This window comes from Penaeus vannamei, chromosome 12 (genome assembly GCF_042767895.1).
Source record: "Penaeus vannamei isolate JL-2024 chromosome 12, ASM4276789v1, whole genome shotgun sequence".
Classification (NCBI taxonomy): Eukaryota; Metazoa; Arthropoda; class Malacostraca; order Decapoda; family Penaeidae; genus Penaeus; species Penaeus vannamei.
The window spans coordinates 13,579,061-13,599,060 of record NC_091560.1 but is presented as its reverse complement, the minus strand read 5'-3'; the positions used below and the strand labels follow the sequence as shown (position 1 = coordinate 13,599,060).

The window sequence follows — 20,000 nt, the reverse complement described above, 5'->3', positions numbered from 1 at the left end:
ACTGTCTTTCTGCCAGATGCAAATACAGGAACTGCACGCAAACATCAACACACACACATACGAAAATAAAATCAAAATACAGAAAACAACCTCTAACATTTGTGAACACATAATTGTGTTTATAACGTGACCACGATCGCATATGCACATACAGCAAAGTCATTCCAGTGTCAACATATGCAACGCTGTAACAGGCCGTCACACGAGAATTATCCCGCAGAAAATAGGCTAGGAACATCACTGTCCTTCACCTGTTTACACTCCATGTTCGTATTATTTTATACTGGCCTAGCTATTCTTCGCTCGCAAAATAAACCGGTGCGAATTTGAAGATAACATCCGTGAGCAAATGCAAATGTTTGCGTTTCTTTTTTATTTGTATGTTTGTCTGTATGCCTGTGAGTGCGAGTGAGCAAGAAGCTGAGTGAGAATAACAGAGAAAAAATAGAAAGAGAATGGCAAAGAAAAATAGAAGGAAAGAGAGAGAGAGAGACACACACACACACACACACACACACACACACACACACACACACACAGAGAGAGAGAGAGAGAGAGAGAGAGAGAGAGAGAGAGAGAGAGAGAGAGAGAGAGAGAGAGAGGGAGGGAGAGAGAGAGAGAGAGAGAGAGAGAGAGAGAGAGAGGGAGAGAGAGAGAGAAAATATGTATGAGTGTGGGTGAGTGTGTTTACGTGAATTGGAGGAGTAGGCTATGAGTGTGCGCGCGTGTATGAGCGCGTGTGCAACTGTTTATTAGACTGTGCGAGTGCACGTGTCTCATATTTCGTAAGTAAATCTTTTAATTTAAACCTCCAAAATTAGCAACAAGGCCTTGCAAAATGCCTAACGAAGTGGATGGCTGACCGAATCTCCACCAGGCATATTGGGGATCCCTTTAACACCCTGCCAACAAAGCCAACCTGTAAATATAATATATATCAAAAGTGCAAATAATGCTCTAAAACATCACCAATTATATGCAATACATAAGCTTGAACAACAACATTCCAGCACTATTAAGTTCTCTTTTGAAATAGAAAATGGCGTATTCGATTTAAAAAACACGATTTTTTTTAGAAGGTAAGAAGTATATCGACCAAGAGACCGATATGGGTATCGGAAAAATATCCGAATACACAATCAACCGGAAACCTATAAGGAGCAATTGAATGAAATAAACAAAACTGCACTGCCAACACCCGAGCGAGTTACATGGCAGTTTTACGAGCGAAACTGAGCTGGCGCAGGATGCACCCGCTGTCTAGGCCTTCATTCAGCTTTTATTTGCACAATAAATCGACATAAAAAAGGGCAAAACTTATTTGAAATATGAAATAACTACACACCTGATTCGAAGCTTTTCAAATTTGCACATGATTCGCCAGCGGGAGCCCAGCAAAAGGCGAAACATCAGCCTCGGCCGCAGAGCAAAGCAAACACACGCTCCAACGCGAGCAAAGAAACCCACCGCACACAAGGTCAGGGTGGGAGACATATTTAACAAGGGCGTATAAACATCACAAGGTAAACCTGGCCCGGCAATAACCCTACCCACCTTGCCTGGCCCGCCCCTGAACCCGCCTAAACGGGGCGCTGATCGCTCTCCACTCCTCGCCAGCGTGCAAGACAATGCGCCATGCACATGTTCTTCGCGCGGAAGCCTCGTCCCCGGCCAGTCAAGTACGCAAACCCTTCGTTATCAGCATTTCTCGCTTTTACGCTAACTTGTATCCAGGTTCTGACTCTCTCTTTTCCTTTTGTATTCCTTCTGCTTCTGTTGCTCTTATCGATCTTTCTGCGGAAAATAGCGTGCAGACAATATTCTCTTTTCCCCAACCCGCGTTCTGTCAAAAGTTAATGCGACTTTCCGAGACATCAAAGACTGTCTGGCTGAGATCTCTACAGCGTATTATATCCGCTATTCAAACTCCTCCCTCCGGCAAAAGATGGCTTATGAAAACGTACATAAGAGCGCGAATGCACCACAATGAATCAAGATAGAGGATCAAAAGAACAATATCACCACGCATTAAGTCACCATATCAGACAAGTCGACAACAAAGCACACGCACTGTAAATCACTGTAACTCCACTATACTTACACACACTCAAAGGAACAGCCACACTAGCACTCCAACTGTTTTTCTTTTCTACGGAAGGGAGGTAATATAGCGTAGCCATGTTACGCATAAAAAAGAAGGGAAAAAATTAATATCCCCACCATGACGTGCAAATATCTCAAATAAATGGATCGCGCACATTTTTTTGCGCGTGTAAAAAGTAGCTTCCCATCCACCCTTGGCAGGCAAGCGACCTTCGCCAATAACTCTTTAAGATTCGAGAACGGCCCCAGTGCCAGATCTTCAAGATGGTGAGGTGGGAGAGAAAGTGGCACAGATCCTTACGTCGGGCGGCAGGTGTTCCGCTAATCACGGGCACTGGCACACACTTCCGGAAATGTCTGCAGCAAAAAATAAAAGGGTATGGCTGCCATGTATTGGCTACCACCAGCGAATTTACTCAATTTGTTCTTATACCCACACCCTCCACCGAAAGACAAAAGGACGAGAAATCATACATAACGCTAACAAATTCCCAAAGGTATACCCATTCTACAAATTCTGTAGTAAGGATGCATTAGTCCCTCGAGCACTTCCAAAGAAGGCACCGTCCCTTCCCCAAGCCACTTAGAACTACGACGACGCTGCAACGCAAGTCACCACACATGCTTCCAGGGTCTGAGATGGATCGAACGCAAAGTCATCCGTGCCGAAGGCAATCATAAGGAATTCCACAGGGATTTCCCAGACCTTGCACAAACATCCTGCCCGCATGCGCACGCACACTTCCAAAGAGTGCAGTCCTACAACCCGCTGCCAGCAGACGTCAGCCGCAAGGGTCATACCCCCGCCCCCTCCCCGCCCAGACCCCACGCGGCATACGCATTCATCAACACCGAACCTGAGCGCTGAACATGGCTGCGGCGGGGAACAAAGGCCTTTAGGAAAGCCCGGGACAAAGAGGGGCGCTATTCAAAACCGGTTGATCTTGGAAAAAAAACTCCAAATACAGGAGAAGACGCTCACCGAAATACGGTAGAGAGCGGTATTAGATGGAGTCTCCAGGCACCAAGCCGCTGCGGGGTGGGGAAGGGATGGGTGGGGAGCCCGAGCTACGAAGATGGAGAGCGGAAGAGGAAAGGAAATGGGGAAAAAGGATGACTGTACGGAAGATTGGGAGGGGAGGAAGCAGAGAAATGGGGGGTGGAGAGGAAGAGACAGGCGTATTGGAGGAAGAACAGAGAACGGAGAAGAACATGAAGGGATAAGGGGGAGGGCTGAAAGACGAAAAAGCAGAAGACAAGAGGAGAGCAAAAAGCGAAGTGAAGCACGGGAAGAGGAGAAAAGAAGAGAAGAGCAAAGATTGAAGGACGGAAAGAGAGAGAGAGAAAAAAAACACGAAATTAATAAAAAATAGAGAGGAGTGAAAGACAGGAGAGAGGATAACAGAGGAGAGGAGAGAAACGGAGAGAATGACAAAAATACAAAGCAAGGCAAGCACACAAAGGGGACACGAGCAGCGCGGTCTAGGGGAGCGACGGAGTGGAGGACGTCCGAGAGAAAAGACTCCGACGCGTTCCTTAATCCGAGTTAAGGAGATGCGACAGACACCGACCACCTCCTGCGCCATTCCGCCCCTCTCGGCCGACCAGCGACGCCTAATGCCTGCTTCCCTCTGCTTGGCCGCCATTCGACTCTCGGCTCGGTCTGCCCTGCCTCCTCCTCCTCCTCCTCCTCCTTGCCCTGCTTCTTTGTCCGGCTCAACCCAACCAAATCTGCTGCTCCTTCTCCATGGCGTATGTCGAGTCCGTATGCTGGCCTGCTTTCCCGTTCCCTTTTACTCTACCTTTAAGCTGCAATTAACCTTCCCGCGCTTGCTAATTTGCTTATGCGTATCTGACCGACTCCTAGTTATTTGCCCAAGATGAGACAACGTAATGGCACTGCTCAAATGAAACGAGAGGAAATGTGGACGGAGATTCGGAATGGCCTTTGAAGAAGAGGATGCGCATATACAGAAGATGGGGATGCATTAAAAGAGAACCGGAAAGTAAAGGAGGAAGAATAGAAAATGGGAAGGACGACGGGATTGGAAATTAGAGATTAGAAATCCTGGGGATATACAGAAAAACGGAGAGAGAGGAGGAAGAGAGAGGGAGAGGGGAGAGCAAGAGAGCAAGAGAGCAAGAGAGCAAGAGAGCAAGAGAGAGAGAGAGAGAGAGAGAGAGAGAGAGAGAGAGAGAGAGAGAGAGAGAGAGAGAGAGAGAGAGAGAGAGAGAGAGAAACAAGAGAAAGAGAGAGAGAAGCTAACAGACAAGAGCGGACACAAAATCAGTAAGACGGGAAGGGGAGAGAAGAGTAAGAAGTAAAAAAAGGAGTAAAACCGCCGATGAGGTCGGAGGATGAAAGAGGGGAGCGGCCATTGAGGCGGGGAGCGAAGAGGGAGAATCGCCAGAGGAAAATGGAGGGGAGCCAAGCCACGAGGGCCATGAGGGCCATGAGGGCCATGAGGGCGTCGAGAGGAACAGACCGAGAGTCGAGCTTAAACAAACACCCTATTTTTTTTTTTTTTTTCTTTTTCATACGAATATTTTGGGGAAATCGGTCAACTACGTAACTTTCCTAGAAAGAAACACGTTCATATGGAGAAAGGAAAGTTATATGCACGTGCTTGCGTGCGTGTGTATTGTATGTGTATGTTTGTGTTGTGTGTTGTGTGCGTGAATTTTGTGTTTACGCATGCGTGTTTGCGAATGTGTGCGTATGCGTAAGCATATGCGTGTGCGGCTCCACATGCATGTGCATGGGTGATAAATAGTTATTTTCCTTTCCGAAGGAGAGACAGGCGAAGACTACAGACTGCGGCTGACAAAGGCAAGTCAACCTCAACGCGGACTCACATTACAAACTCGACCACGACGCGCTTAATGAACAAAAAATAAGCCGCCGTGAAGGCTTGCAGCGACTGAATCTTCTTTCCCTTATTTCATTCGACTTCATCCAGTCCGTCCACGTTGCCGGGACGGGCAGAGATGAAGAGTTGCCTCTCGTCTACAAGATGGAGGTAATTAAAATTGACACAAAGGTATGAAGACTGAGTGAGGGGAGGGGGGAAGAAGGCGAGGGAGGCGATGTGGGAGGTGGAGGAGAGGGAGAGAGAGGGAGAGAGGAGGAGAGGAGGAGAGAGAGGGAGAGAGGAGGAGAGAGAGGGAGAGAGGAGGAGAGAGAGGGAAAGAGAGGGAGAGAGGAGGAGAGAGAGGGAAAGAGAGGGAGAGAGGAGGAGAGAGAGGGAAAGAGAGGGAGAGAGGGAGGGAGAGAGGAAGAGAGGGAGGGAGGGAGGGAGGGAGGGAGGGAGAGGGAGAGAGAGAGAGACCCTCTTTAACCCTCGAATGGCAGAAACGTACCTTCTTTTCCCTCAGTATGTCCTGTACCGCCTCCATATACACACATTCAAACAAACACCTATACACATACATGCACGGATACACATACCATAACATCCAAATACCCTTCCTCACTAAGCGAAGTAAAACCAGATTTTTGTTTTCCTGAATGCATGCGAAACACTGCGATTCCTTTGGCAAAGCGTTCCAAACTCTCCCTCTGTGCATCTCTTCCTTTCTTGCTCTACTTCCAACCCCATTCAGCGCCAAGAGCTACTTCCGCGTCCAGTGCCAGTGCCAGAGCCTGGAGTGGTGGTGGCGGGGAAGAGAGTCCACCTCAGTGCAATGCAGCGGAACAAGATTCTGGACACCATATGTTTGGAAAGAGTTGAGCCTCTCGCTTTCTCTCTGTCTGTCTGTATGTCTCTCTCACATACACACACACACACACACACACATACACATACACATAAACACACGCATACGCATACACACACACACACTCTCTCTCACACACACACACTCACACAAACTCCGTTCCCGTCACTATTTTGCGCTCGTTTTGTCTGCTGTATATACTGCCTTTTGCTTTCTCTACACAGATCTTATTTTTCTGCCAGAAAGTTTGTGTTAGAAATGAAATGAAAAAAATAAACACGAAGGAGAGAGAGAAAGAGAGGCCCGCACAAGGAAAACGAGTCCCAAGTTAAAGGAAGCCCAGAAAGGATATTAGAGACAAGAAAAAACAAGAGAAACTATCGGGGGGACTGCGGGAAAAGGAGAAAATAAAAACTAAATAGAACAGAAACAAAGAAATGGTAGACGAAGGAGGGAAAGGGGGAGAGGGAGAAGATGAAAGAAGCCAGAGCCGTCGCACAGAGCAGAATCTGCGGATGACACCGCCACGTTCTGGAGACATTTCGCAGTTCCCGGCGCTGCATTTCTTTTAGAAGCCGGGGCCCCACACACAACACAACAAAGACCTTTTTTAAGAAATGCACACGCCTATACACATAACGCGAGAAAGAGAGAAAGTGACACCCAATGCTCTGAACAAACACCGAGGGCTTTGGCTGCCGAGACCCAAGCCCCGTCAGAAAATGTGACACAATGTGGCGGTATCCATCGGAGGGGGAGGGGGGAGGGGGGATGCCAATGACGGGAGTGCAGGAACGCCTCTCGCTGTTGGCTCTGATGCACCTGGGAATCACCAGTGCGCATTACGCGGCTTTTGTTTTCTTGAATTAATGCCTCGGGCCGCTCGTTCTCGCTTCCTCAGATGGGTTTAGAGAGCGCGCTTTTAGGTCTGAGACTGTGATGATACACTTTGAGATCTGTCTTTTGCACAAAGCAATTAGGAGATGGTTTGCTGTGATGCGAACAAAGGATTTGGTGAAACTCTCTCGCAAGCACGAAAGCGCGCACACGCGCGCTCACGCAAACCTCGCAAAAGCACAAACACACACCCTACACACATCTTATCACTGGAATACACAAAAACATGCGAACACACACAAGAACAACTGTATAGACAAACACAAACACAACTACACACTCTTCTAAACAAACAAGCATAAACAAATAAACACAAACCCCCTTCCACAAAATCGATGAGGCTAAGTGTTCGGAAGCGACGTAATGCCTTTGGGAAGCATGGCAGGAACAGGACGCGGAGGAGGCCTAACCCCATCGAGATCAAAACACGCGAAGTTGCCAACGTATGGCCACCGAAAGTACAAAAGGCAGAGTAATAAAAATAATAATAATAATAATAATAATAATAATAATAATAATAAAAAGATTTGAAATGAGATGTCATCGAAAGAAAAGGGTAACTGCATCAGCCTAGACATAGTCATTACCAAAATTTGAAAGCAATGTTGAACAAGCCTAAAAGGGTGTAAAAAAAAGGAATTCGTAAATGATGACAAAATCCATTTTTGTTACAGGTATCATGCATTCTTTACCTGTGACCTTTATAACTAGATCAAACGCCATTCCCCCCCCCCCAACAACCCCCTCTCACGCTGTGCAAGGCACGATTTCGTATATTTTACAAAACATGTGGATGTGTAACAGCCTATGTGCAAGTTTTTCTTCTCAACTTTCGAAAAACAAACTCATGCGGAAGGGGAAGAAAGGGAGGGGGAGGTAACGGGTGGGAGGAGGAAGAGATAAGGGAGAGAGGAAAAGAGGAAGAGAAGAAAAGAAAGAACAGGGGGATAGGGTAGAGGAAGAAGTGGGGAATAATGGAGGAAGAGACTTAATAGTAGGAAAAAATATAGAAGTAGGAGTAGGGGTTGGAAGAGGAGGAGGAAGAAGAGGGAGAGGAGAGGAGAAGAGAAAGGGAAAGATACAGTGGAAAGGGAAGAAGGGAAAAAGGAGCTGGAGGCGGAAGTGAAGGTGGAGGAGGAAGAGGAAGATGAGGAAGAGAAGATAAGAGGAAGACGAAGGGGATGCGTTCAGAGGGGGGGGGTCTATGACATATGAAACAAGTCGACAAACAAAAACATTAATTAACTTGGCGAAGCATCAAATAACAACCTCGATCTCGCAAGTGATGGAAGTGAACTACTCTACCCCCCCCCCACTACCCCGCCCACTTCTACACCAGGCCAACCCTCCTGCCCCCCGCCCCCCCTAACACAAACAGAAGACGTAAAACCAAAACTAAGAGACGAAAGACAAATAGAAAAACACAAAAAAAGCTTCCAGCAACCAAAATACGAGAGGGAGAAGCCTTTGTGTTGACTCCGCTAATACGCGATCAATATCACACAACCCTTTATGGCACCAAGCCTGCTCTCCTGCTGGTTGTTGCCGCGGCGGCGTTGGTCGGTGACAGCGGAGGCGCAGGTCGCGGCGGGGCTGGTCGTCGTCGTTGTCGCTGGGGAGGGAGGCCGTCGTTGTCGCTGGGGAGGTGGTCGTCGTTGTGGCAGGGGAGGTGGTCGTCGTTGTGGCAGGGGAGGTGGTCGTCGTTGTGACAGGGGAGGTCGTCGTCGTTGTGACAGGGGAGGTCGTCGTCGTTGTGACAGGGGAGGTCGTCGTCGTTGTGACACGGGAGGTCGTCGTCGTTGTGACAGGGGAGGTGGTCGTCGTTGTGACAGGGGAGGTGGTCGTCGTTGTGACAGGGGAGGTGGTCGTCGTTGTGGCAGGGGAGGTCGTCGTCGTTGTGACAGGGGAGGTGGTCGTCGTTGTGGCAGGGGAGGTGGTCGTCGTTGTGGCAGGGGAGGTGGTCGTCGTTGTGGCAGGGGAGGTGGTCGTCGTTGTGGCAGGGGAGGTGGTCGTCGTTGTGGCAGAGGAGGTGGTCGTCGTTGTGGCAGAGGAGGTGGTCGTCGTTGTGACAGGGGAGGTCGTCGTCGTTGTAGCAGGGGAGGTGGTCGTCGTTGTGACAGGGGAGGTCGTCGTCGTTGTGACAGGGGAGGTCGTCGTCGTTGTAGCAGGGGAGGTGGTCGTCGTTGTGACAGGGGAGGTCGTCGTCGTTGTGACAGGGGAGGTCGTCGTCGTTGTGACAGGGGAGGTCGTCGTCGTTGTGACAGGGGAGGTCGTCGTCGTTGTGACAGGGGAGGTGGTCGTCGTTGTGACAGGGGAGGTGGTCGTCGTTGTGACAGGGGAGGTGGTCGTCGTTGTGGCAGGGGAGGTCGTCGTCGTTGTGACAGGGGAGGTCGTCGTCGTTGTGGCAGGGGAGGTGGTCGTCGTTGTGGCAGGGGAGGTGGTCGTCGTTGTGGCACGGGAGGTGGTCGTCGTTGTGGCAGGGGAGGTGGTCGTAGTTGTGGCAGGGGAGGTGGTCGTCGTTGTGGCAGGGGAGGTGGTCGTCGTTGCGACACGGGAGGTCGTCGTCGTTGTGGCAGGGGAGGTCGTCGTCGTTGTGACAGGGGAGGTGGTCGTCGTTGTGGCAGGGGAGGTGGTCGTCGTTGTGACAGGGGAGGTCGTCGTCGTTGTGGCAGGGGAAGTCGTCGTCGTTGTGACAGGGGAGGTCGTCGTCGTTGTGGCAGGGGAAGTCGTCGTCGTTGTGGCAGGGGAAGTCGTCGTCGTTGTGGCAGGGGAGGTCGTTGCCGTCGCAGGGGAGGTCGTTGCCGTCGCAACGGAGGTCGTCGTGCTAAGGCCATCAAGCGATAACCAAACAGGCGCAGGAAGGCGTGTGCATGAAAAGGGGGTGCGAGACGTGAGGGAGGGTTTGGCGGTGCTACAGGTGCTACAGCCAGTGGGAGAGTCTTTGTAGATTACTTTCAATATTGATACACGGTGTCATGTCAATCGCTGCAGTACCCGTGTAAGGCACTGGCATTATAGGGTTGTCCCACTCATCCTAACGCCCTAAATCTTATCCCTCAGGCCCTGAAAAAGAATCTTCCCGTTCCCATTCCGAAGAGCAACGTTCCTCAACATCTGAACCAACGACATCGGAAAGTGTCCCTTCCATCCTAAACTTGACGCCAAACATTTCCCAATCCTAACTTCAGAAATCCTCTCACGTCCTATCACAATCCTCGGCCTCAAAACCCCTGGCTCTCGTCTCGCCCGCAGTGCTTTCAACATTCGGAATCTCACCCTCTCTCCCTTCCCTTCCTTCCCATCCTACCCCTTCCTTCCTTCCTTTCTCCCTTCCCATCCTTTCTTTCCTTCCTTCCTTCCTTTCTCCTCATCCCTTCTTTCATTCCTTCCTTCCTTTCTCCCTTCCCATCCCTTCTTTCCTTTTCTTTCTTCGTTCCCTCCCTCCCTCCTCCTTTCCTTTTCTTTCTTTCTTCCATCCTTCCTTCCTTCCCTCCCCCGTTCTCTCCAAACCAGGAACTCGGAGGACGATTGTCCCGCTGCTCTAATTGGCCGGGAATCCAACGCGCCCCGACCCCTGGCCGACCCCTCGCCCGGCTCCAATCGCGATCGCTCAGATTCTGGCGAAGGGCGGCTCGGCCAACGATTATGCGAAGCGACGAAAGCGCCCGGCACGACCACCGCCGCCTTCATTAAGAGCCGAAACAACTGCCGCGGAATCGCTTGCCGTTCCAAACATAGCTCATGATTCCCGGATTGTTGGCGTGTCTTTCAAATCCATAAATCGTCGGGTTTGATTGCGTGTGGGCCTGTATCAATGGATTCAAACTGGGGGGTTTTCACCGACCATGGCTACAAAGATTATTTTGCTCCAGTTCTGCGTTTAAATTGCTGCATTAATGAAAAGTGAGTAAATATTAGTATCGCGTATTTTTCTTTCCTCTCCCCACCTCCTCTCTATTAGGCACTCTCGCTCTCCTTTCCTTGGGAAGGCCAGAATGACCACGGGGGTGGGGGAGGGAGGGGAAGAGAGGGAGAGCAAAAGGGGGAGAGAGAGGGAGAGAGGTAGAGAGAGGGAGAGGGAGAGGGAGAGGGCGAGAGAGGGAGAAGGGGAAAGAGAGAGAGAGGGAGAGGGAAAGAGAGAGGGAGAGGAGGAGAGAGAGGGAGAGGAGGAGAGGAGGGGAAGAGAGAGAGGGAGAGAGAGAGGGAGAGAGAGGGAGAGGAGGGGGAGAGAGAGGGAGAGGAGGGGGGGAGAGAGGGAGAGGAGGGGGGAGAGAGGGAGAGGAGGGGGGGAGAGAGGGAGAGGAGGGGGGGAGAGAGGGAGAGGAGGGGGGGAGAGAGGGAGAGGAGGGGGGGAGAGAGGGAGAGGAGGGGGGGAGAAAGGGAGAGGGGGAGAGAAAGGGAGAGAAAGGGGGAGAGAGGGAGAGGAGGGGGGGAGAGAGGGAGAGGAGGGGGGGAGAGAGGGAGAGGAGGGGGAGAGAGAGGGAGAGGAGGGGAAGAGGAGGGGGAGGAGGGGAAGAGGAGGGGAAGAGGAGGGGGAGAGGAGAGGGAGACAGAGAGAGAGAGAGAGAGAGAGAGAGAGAGAGAGAGAGAGAGAGAGAGAGAGAGAGAGAGAGAGAGAGAGAGAGAGAGAGAGAGAGAGAGAGAGAGAGAGAGAGAGAGAGAGAGAGAGAGAGAGAGAGAGAGAGAGAGAGAGAGAGAGAGAGAGAGAGATCGTTACATGAAGGCTATCAGACGCAATTTAAATGAAACGAATAAAATAAACAAATAAGGTTGCCGAGGAAAGCGAGGAGAGAGAAAAGCGAACGCCTGAGCGAGAGTAATTCGGCGGAAAGGAAGGAGTTCGAAGAAAGCGATTGCCCACGCACCAAAAACATGGCAAATCTTCATCAATTTTCGACCTACGAATCCCACAATCGTCTTATAAAAGAATTCACTAGAAAAGAAACAGGAAACAGGAGAAAAAAAATGTCGTAAACACGTCTAGGATTCCAACCAATCAGCACCGGGAGAAACATCTATCAATCCTAAAAGACAATCACTACGAGTCATTCAACCATAAAAGTTAAATAAGTGTGCTCACACGACCGCGAAAACCAATCACCGCCTCACTTTCCCGTGGAAAACAATCGACTGCGCCAACAGACAAGTCTTCAGGAAAAAAAAGTTCTACCGCCTAAGTCTAATGTGGTGTAAAACTAATATTGTTCAACGCAATGAAAAAAGGCCGAGTGCTGTACTGAATCTAACCAGCAAATTGAAAGTCGAAATTAGCAAGTAAAAAAAAATCAGCAGTCAAGCCGATTCTGCCAATCAGCAAGAAACAATAAACCCCAATCGACGGCAATCAACTAAAAACAATAAACCGACGAGTGCGCGCAAGGCATACGCACCAAAAATGCCAAGAAACTAATTCTCCGCAGCAATCAGACCAGGCGGAACCCGGAACCCATCCTGCCGCCCACGGACGCCCACCCTCCCGCCCGCACCCTTCACGGTGGCCCGCTCTACCAATCGTCCGGAAAGCCACTCCGCTCCGGGAAGGGGCCTAGGATTAAGGGGGCAGGGGGGCAGGGGGCAGGGGGACACGGAGACACGAGGGGGCGGGGAGGGGTCAAGGAGAGGGGAAGACGAGCCGAAACTGCAGGTGGCGGGGAAGGGCGAAATGGACGGCGTAAATTCACCCGCTGTGGCCAGGGTGAAGTGCAGATTAATTTGGCGAAAAGACGGCGGCAAAGCTGTGACGTCAGCGTCTTAAATGTGAGGGACGCGCTGTCAATTACGGCTGCTATATCGTGTGGCACATCTCGCCTCCGCCATGTGGCACGTCGTGTTAGGACACTTCGAGGGGAGGGGGGGAGGGAAATGCGAGGGGAGGGACGGAGAGGGGGAAGGAGGGAAGGGGTGGAGAGGGGAGGGTCAGGAAAGGGGAAGCAACGGGCGAGGAGGAGTGAGAGGAAGAGGTAAACAGGTAGAAAGAGGAAAGGAGGGAAGGAGGGAAGGAAGGAGGGAGGGAGGGAGGAAGGGAGAGAAGAGAGAGAGGAGAGAGGAGAGAGAAGAAAGAGAGGAGAGAGAAGAAAGAGAGGAGAGGAGAGAAGAGAAAGGAGAGAGAGGAGGGAGAGGATGCAGAGGGGGCCTCCACCTTCTTCGCTTTCTTCTCTTTCTTCCTTTATCTCCCCCTATTCTTACACCCACTCCATCTCTTTCCTCTTCCTCCACTTTCCCCTCCCCTTCCCCCTTATCCTCTATCTCCTCTTCCTCTTCCCTTCCTCCTCCAGCTACTGGGAAGGAATGGGTGGGTACAATGGGAGGGTACAGGCCTATTCTCACTCTTTAACCGTTTACGCGTTCGAGGTACACCGGGGAGCACGCTGCAGCCGGTGATGATCTTTCGACACTTGCACGCTCCAAGTTACTCACCTGCAGCCGAAAATAAAATGTTTTCAATTTCCAATTCGCATTCGCAATTAAGCTAATTAAATTTTCATACGACCTGGTGAATCAGCGCTGCGTAGCTTGTTCAAGGTGAGCCGGGAAAATGCAAGCCGAGCTAGAGTGGGTAAGGTAACTATTTAGAAAGGAAGGCAAGGTCGTCGGCGCAGTAACACAAAAAATGACATCAATCAAATCCTTTGTGTTTGGTCGGGCGTGAGGAACTTCTGGAGCTCTGATGCCCGGTTGTTGATTGCCGATTCTTTCAAGTTAAAAGGACAGAATGATAGGATATTAATACTAATAACTGTAGTAGTAGTACTAGTAGTATATTATCATTACCATCATTATTACTATTATCATGATGATCATCATCATTACTCGTAGTATGAATACCTAACAAAATGGCTGTGATGGTGACAATGTTGAGCCAAAAAAATAACAATACTAACACAAACTGACCAGCGGCGGCGGCGGCACGAGTCCTACACACCTATGTGGCCGCTTGGGGACGGGGCCGCGCCGATATCCACTCGTCAATACGGAATAAACAGGCGATATGACCAGCAGAAATGGACACTCTTCTCCTCATATTTGATCTCTTCTTTTATCAAGGTAAATACACTTTTACCTTCTCCCTTCCCCTCTCTATCCTCTCTCTCTCACCACAAACACACACACACACACACACACAAAATATATACATATGCATATACACAAACACACACACACAATCTATCTTTCCTTCCACTTCCCGTTTCTTTTCATTCCCTTTTCCTTCTTGCACAGGTTCCTCCCTTAGCATATCCCTCCTGGAAAAAAGAGAGAAATTAGAGAAAGAAAAGAAAGAAGGAAAAAAAAGAGTCGTTTTGTGTGGACAAAATTACTGTCAGTCACAACTTTTACTTCCACAAAGCAAAAAGTTTTTTGTTGGTATGCGATGACGGCCCTGTGTGAACCCTTGACAAATGGCAATCAACGTTCAACCGAAATGTAGAATTTTCAGAGCCAGTAAAGTAACAAAATGAATTACAGCTGAGTGAGTCTGATTCGTCAGAATGAGCAACAGCTGCAACTCGCGCCTCAATCGGACATAGCAGCAGCTGTCGGAATCAATCTGAACAGCAACTACTGCCAAGACGGCAACAGCTGTCAGAATAAGACTCGAGAGCCTCTACCTCGTCCGTTCCGCCGAGGCCCCACTGGAGACGAGCAGAGGTCTGGCGTCGGCAGTCGGGAATCAATTGACAGGAGTCAAGAGTCAGAATCCAGACCTCAGAAGAGTCAGAAACCCCCAAGCCGAGAACATGGGATCAGGACCCCGTGATCGGGAGTGAAGCGTCAGCGGGGGCGGGGCAGGAGAGGCCTCAGTGGGCGGCGAAGAGAGAAAGGGTTCTGAGGGCGTGGCAGGGAAAGAGGGTTATAAAGGGACGGGACAGGGAGTGAGGGTTCTGAGGGCGGGGCAGGGAGAGATGGTTCAGGGGGTGGGGCAGGGAGAAGGGAATCAGAGGTGCAGGACAGGGAGAAAGAGGGGAATCAGGGGCGGGGGTGGAGAGGGGGCTAAGGGCGGGGCAGGGGGAGGGGCTCAGGGTGGTTTAGGGAGAAAAGTCTCTGGAGCGGGACAGGGAGAAGGGAATCAGGGGTGGGACAGGGAGAAGGAGCTCAGGGCGGGGCAGGGAGAGAGGGCTGAGGGCGCGGCAAGGTCCGGCCAGCAGCAGCAGCCGAGTGACTCCTAAAGGGGATGGATGATGCTCAGGCTGGAGGAAGAGATTACGGGGCGACCGCGCTCGTGCCAGTGTCAGCCGCGGCCGGGGCTAAACATTGTCATTTTCTCCCAGGGATTGTAAAACTTCTTTCACGCTTACGCCACCGTCTTCACACCGGAGAACGTGATGCGTCTGACTCCCGCTCTGTCTCAATCACTACCTCAATTACTCACTCATTCTCCCTCTTTCTCTCTGCCTATCTCCTACGCACACACTAGGGCTACACAAATCTCACTGAATTCCACTCGCCTTCTAACCGTCCTGCCTCACTACACCTGGACACGCCAACCACGGACTAAGGGTCAGGTGCTGTATTCCTACCTTTTCTTCTTTTTATTCTCTCTCTGTCTATCTCCATCTCTCTCTCTCTCTCTGTCTATCTCTCTCTCTCTCTCTCTGTCTATCTCCATCTCTCTCTCTCTCTCTCTGTCTATCTCCATCTCTCTCTCTCTCTCTATCTCCATCTCTCTATCTCTCTCTCTCTGTCTATCTCCATATCTCTCTCTCTGTCTATCTCCATCTCTCTCTCTCTGTCTATACCCATATCTCTCTCTCTGTCTATCTCCATCTCTCTCTCTCTCTCTATCTCCATCTCTCTATCTCTGTCTATCTCCATCTCTCTCTCTCTCTCTATCTCCATCTCTCTATCTCTGTCTATCTCCATCTCTCTCTCTCTGTCTATCTCCAAATCTCTCTCTCTCTCTATCTCCATATCTCTCTCTCTCTCTGTCTATCTCCATCTGTCTATCTCTCTCTCTCTCTGTCTATCTCCATCTGTCTATCTCTCTCTGTCTGTCTATCTCCATCTCTCTCTGTCTGTCTATCTCCATTTATCTCTCTGTCTGTCTATCTCCATCTCTCTCTCTCTGTCTGTCTATCTCCATCTCTCTCTCTCTGTCTGTCTATCTCCATCTCTCTCTCTGTCTGTCTATCTCCATCTCTCTCTCTCTCTGTGTCTATCTCCATCTCTCTCTCTCTCTCTGTCTATCTCCATCTCTCTCTCTCTCTCTCTCTCTGTGTCTATCTCCATCTCTCTCTCTCTCTGTGTCTATCTCCATCTCTCTCTCTCTCTGTGTCTATCTCCATCTCTCTCTCTCTCTCTCTCTCTCTCTCTCTCTCTGTCCGTCTGTCTGTCTGTCTGTCTATCTATCTCCATCTCTCTCTCTCTCTCTCTGTCTGTCTGTCTATCTCCATCTCTCTCTCTCTCTCTGTCTGTCTATCTCCATCTCTCTCTCTGTGTGTCTGTGTCTATCTCCATCTCTCTCTCTCTCTCTCTGTCTATCTCCATCTCTCTCTCTCTCTCTCTGTCTATCTCCATCTCTCTCACTCTCTGTCTATCTCCATCTCTCTCACTCTCTGTCTATCTCTATCTCTCTCTCTGTCTGTCTATCTCATTCTCTCTCTCTGTCTGTCTATCTCTATCTCTCTCCATCTCTCTCTCTGTCTGTATATCTCCATCTCTCTCTCTGTCTATCTCCATCTCTCTCTCTGTCTGTCTATCTCCATCTCTCTCTCTGTCTGTCTATCTCCATCTCTCTCTCTGTCTGTCTATCTCCATCTCTCTCTCTGTCTGTCTATCTCCATCTCTCTCTCTGTCTGTCTATCTCCACTCTCTCTCTCTGTCTGTCTATCTCCATTTCTCTCTCTGTCTGTCTATCTCCATTTCTCTCTCTGTCTGTCTATCTCCATTTCTCTCTCTGTCTGTCTATCTCCATTTCTCTCTCTGTCTATCTCCATCTCTCTCTCTGTCTGTCTATCTCCATCTCTCTCTCTGTCTGTCTATCTCCATCTCTCTCTCTGTCTGTCTATCTCCATCTCTCTCTCTGTCTGTCTATCTCCATCTCTCTCTCTGTCTGTCTATCTCCATCTCTCTGTCTGTCTGTCTATCTCCATCTCTCTCTCTGTCTGTCTATCTCCATCTCTCTCTCTGTCTGTCTATCTCCATCTCTCTCTCTGTCTGTCTATCTCCATCTCTCTCTCTGTCTGTCTATCTCCATCTCTCTCTCTGTCTGTCTCTCTCCATCTCTCTCTCTCTCTCTCTCTCTCTCTCTCTCTCTCTCTCTCTCTCTCTCTCTCTCTCTCTCTCTCTCTCTCTCTCTCTCTCTCTCTCTGTCTATCTCCATCTCTCTCTCTGTCTGTCTATCTCCATCTCTCTCTCTCTCTGTCTGTCTATCTCCATCTCTCTCTCTCTCTCTCTGTCTGTCTATCTCTATCTCTCTCTCTCTCTGTCTATCTCCATCTCTATCTCTCTCTCTCTCTCTGTCTCTCTCCATCTCTCTGTCTATCTCCATCTCCCTCTCTCTCTTCTCTATGTCTTTTTCTATCTGTCTATCTCTGTATATTTCTGTCTTTTTATATCTCTATTTCTCATAATAATATCCATTTCTTTTTCTGTCTATCTCTATCTATCTCTCTTTGTCTATCTCTATCTATCTCTCTTTGTCTATCTGTACCTATCTCTGTCTATCGTTGTTTCTATCTCTCTCTTCTTCTCTCCCTCCCTCTCACGCGTTTACGGACCGGTACTCACCAGCAATGTTATCAACTGCTGTAAATGTACTTTCCTGAAGACGAGAAAATCATAATATTTACACTAGAGCGAGCTTGATCGAGCCGCCCCTTTCGAAAAGGAAATCCTCAGATAGAATAGGCAGATCAGTAGCCGAACTTTTTTTTCTCATGTCAAAGAAGGTCTCACAGCCTCATGAATTTCAAATCCCTGACAGCTGGGCCCGAAAAGGGAAGATGAATTCTTTCCTTTTTACACTAATTCCTGACTCCTTACGTTTTATCTTTCTATTTCTTCTTTATTATAAAATCTATATACAAACAGCTTCCAGCTTCCGGTATATCATCATATATGAAATGTTTTCCCGGAAGCCCGAGACGATAACCTCGGGAGAATAAGATGATCAAATGAGGCTCTGATCAGAACTCGCCATATTAACACGCGAGCGTCAGTCAACACCACGCTATATTTCCGTCTGGGAGCTTTTTAGGAAAGCCTTGCCTGATTAAACACAAGATCATTATAAAATAAAACCATAAAAAACAGCATAAATTAACATACATACATAAATTATATATACATACATACACAAATGTATCTGTATATATTGGTGTGTGTGTGTGTGTGTGTGTGTGTGTGTGTGTGTGTGTGTGTGTGTGTGTGTGTGTGTGTGTGTGTGTGTGTGTGTGTGTGTGTGCGTGTGCGTGTGCGTGTGCGTGTGCGTGTGCGTGTGCGTGTGCGTGTGCGTGTGCGTGTGCGTGTGCGTGTGCGTGTGCGTGCAGACAATATACAAAATAACCATAATCTACAAGAAAGCTATTACCAGTTCTGGAGTACAAGTAAGTGAAAGCTGAAAAGATTGAGGATGGGGAGTAAGATTACGAGGATGCGGAGATGGCAATGGAGAAGAAAAGACGAATAGACGGTGAAGGATAGGAACAGAGATATCTTCAAAGTAAATAATTAACTGTCATCTAAACAAATGCTGTACTAGGACTACCTACATGATGATTAAAACTCTAGTTCTGCATTACAAAAGAAGAAGAAGAGAAAGAAGGGGAAGAAGAAGAAAAAGTGGAAGAGCTATAGGAAAGGGAGGAGAGAGGCAAATAGAAAAGGGTGGAGAGGCAAAGAGAAAAGGATGGAGAGGTAATGGAGGAGGGTATTAAGGAAAGGAGGGGAAGGGTATGAAGCGTTAATGAACAGAGAGAGAAGGAATAGGGGGACATGGAGAGAGGTGACCGAATACAGGGGGAACATATAAAAGGAAAACGGAGAGGACAAAAACTGAAACACGAACAGAAAAAAACGTTTCCACTATGAATGTTTACGTATGTACTCAGCGCATACAACATTTGCATATCAAAGCATGATCGAGCTTGACACAAGTGAAATATGTTTATGCATGAGTATTACGCATGCATAAGTGTAGCGCCGTGACACAATATGATTATTTTTGCCTAAATTCCCGAAGCATGTAATTAATGGCGGAAACTTCTCAGATTAATCTTGGCTGAAGTTGTCGGCACGATCGTTGCGGGAGTCAGGTTCCGGTGCCGCCTTTCTCTTCTTATCCCTTGGTCCTCTCCCTCGTGCTTCCTTTGTTTCCTCTCCTTTCTAGCTTCCCTTATCTTTCTACCTCCCTCTCTCTTTCTCTCTCCCTCCATCTCCATCTCTCTCTCTAAATCCTTCTCTCTCTCAGCCTCCCTATCTCCCTCTCTGCCTCCTTATCTCCCTCTCAACCCCATATCTTCACCTATGCCTCCTTAGCTCCCTCCCTTCCTCTCTGCCTCCCTATCTCCCTCTCAGCCCCATATCTTCATCTCTGCCTCCTTAGCTCCCTCTCTTCCTCTCTGCCTCCCTATCTCCCAGCTAGACGAAGGAAAAAAAAGAAGGGTGAAGGAAAAGTGTAGGAAAGAAAGAGGAGGATGAGGTGGGGTGAAGAGAGAGCAGAGCGAAGTGAGCGAATGGAAAAGAGACAGACAGCCAGAACGTGCGTGAATTATAAGAAAAGAAAGAAAGAAAAAAAGTGAAAAAGGAAAGTGGAAAAGAAAAGGACAAACGGGAAGAATAATTACACCACGCGTATCCCAATGAGCATTGGCAGAAACAAGAGAAAGAGAATAAGATGGGGAAGAGAGGCATCAGGAGGAAAGGAGATAATGCTTGAGGGTCGGAAAAGAGGGAAGAGGGGTTGAGAGGGAGAAAGAGAGTATTGATGAATGGGCAAGAGATTAAGCGAGAATAATTGGGAGCACGGGGTGGGGGTTCAAGGGTGAGTGGATAAGGCTGTAAGACACGAGTAAGGACAATGACAGAGGGACATGGGGAACTACTATAAAAGGGACGGAGGCCACGAAAAGGTGATGACAAAAGATGATCCTAACGAAAGGAGGAAGAAAACGTACGGTAAACACATGAAAGACACGCCGTTTTCTATGATAGGGATTACCATGGGCGGCACCAGTGCAAAAAATTCTCTGATGCCGTATGGCTATTCCTACGGCAAGTGTTACCGTGCATCTAGAACACATGTAAAACAGAGATGTTGAAAGGACGGGGAGAATGAGGATCGAGAA

At 49.0% G+C, this 20,000-nt stretch overlaps 2 protein-coding genes across 8 annotated transcripts in view; both read right to left on the bottom strand.

Moving 5' to 3' along the window:
* Positions 1-20,000, bottom strand: part of krz (beta-arrestin protein kurtz) — a 134,611-nt gene that overhangs the window by 57,283 nt on the left and 57,328 nt on the right. The window lies entirely within an intron of this gene.
* LOC138863477 (mucin-5AC-like) lies at positions 5,046-12,534 on the bottom strand. The gene is made up of 9 exons (XM_070127629.1): positions 12,498-12,534; positions 12,190-12,401; positions 11,268-11,441; positions 10,442-10,523; positions 8,225-9,668; positions 6,504-6,642; positions 5,970-6,055; positions 5,720-5,805; positions 5,046-5,110 (listed from the first exon to the last, which is right to left on the bottom strand). Exons 1-9 carry the CDS (start codon positions 12,532-12,534, stop codon positions 5,046-5,048), a joined length of 2,325 nt encoding a protein of 774 aa, XP_069983730.1.

Bases quoted from the DNA above. Each gene is read 5' to 3' on its own strand.
- LOC138863477 (XM_070127629.1), bottom strand. From the start codon at position 12,534: ATGGCGGAGGCGAGATGTGCCACACGATATAGCAGCC. The intron at 11,442-12,189 runs GTGGGCGTCCGT...TGCGTCTGATAG, and splicing joins TGAAGGGTGCGGGCGGGAGG to CCTTCATGTAACGATCTCTC. The intron at 10,524-11,267 runs TCTCCCTCTCCT...CCATTGATACAG, and splicing joins TCTCTCTCTCTCTCTCTCTG to GCCCACACGCAATCAAACCC.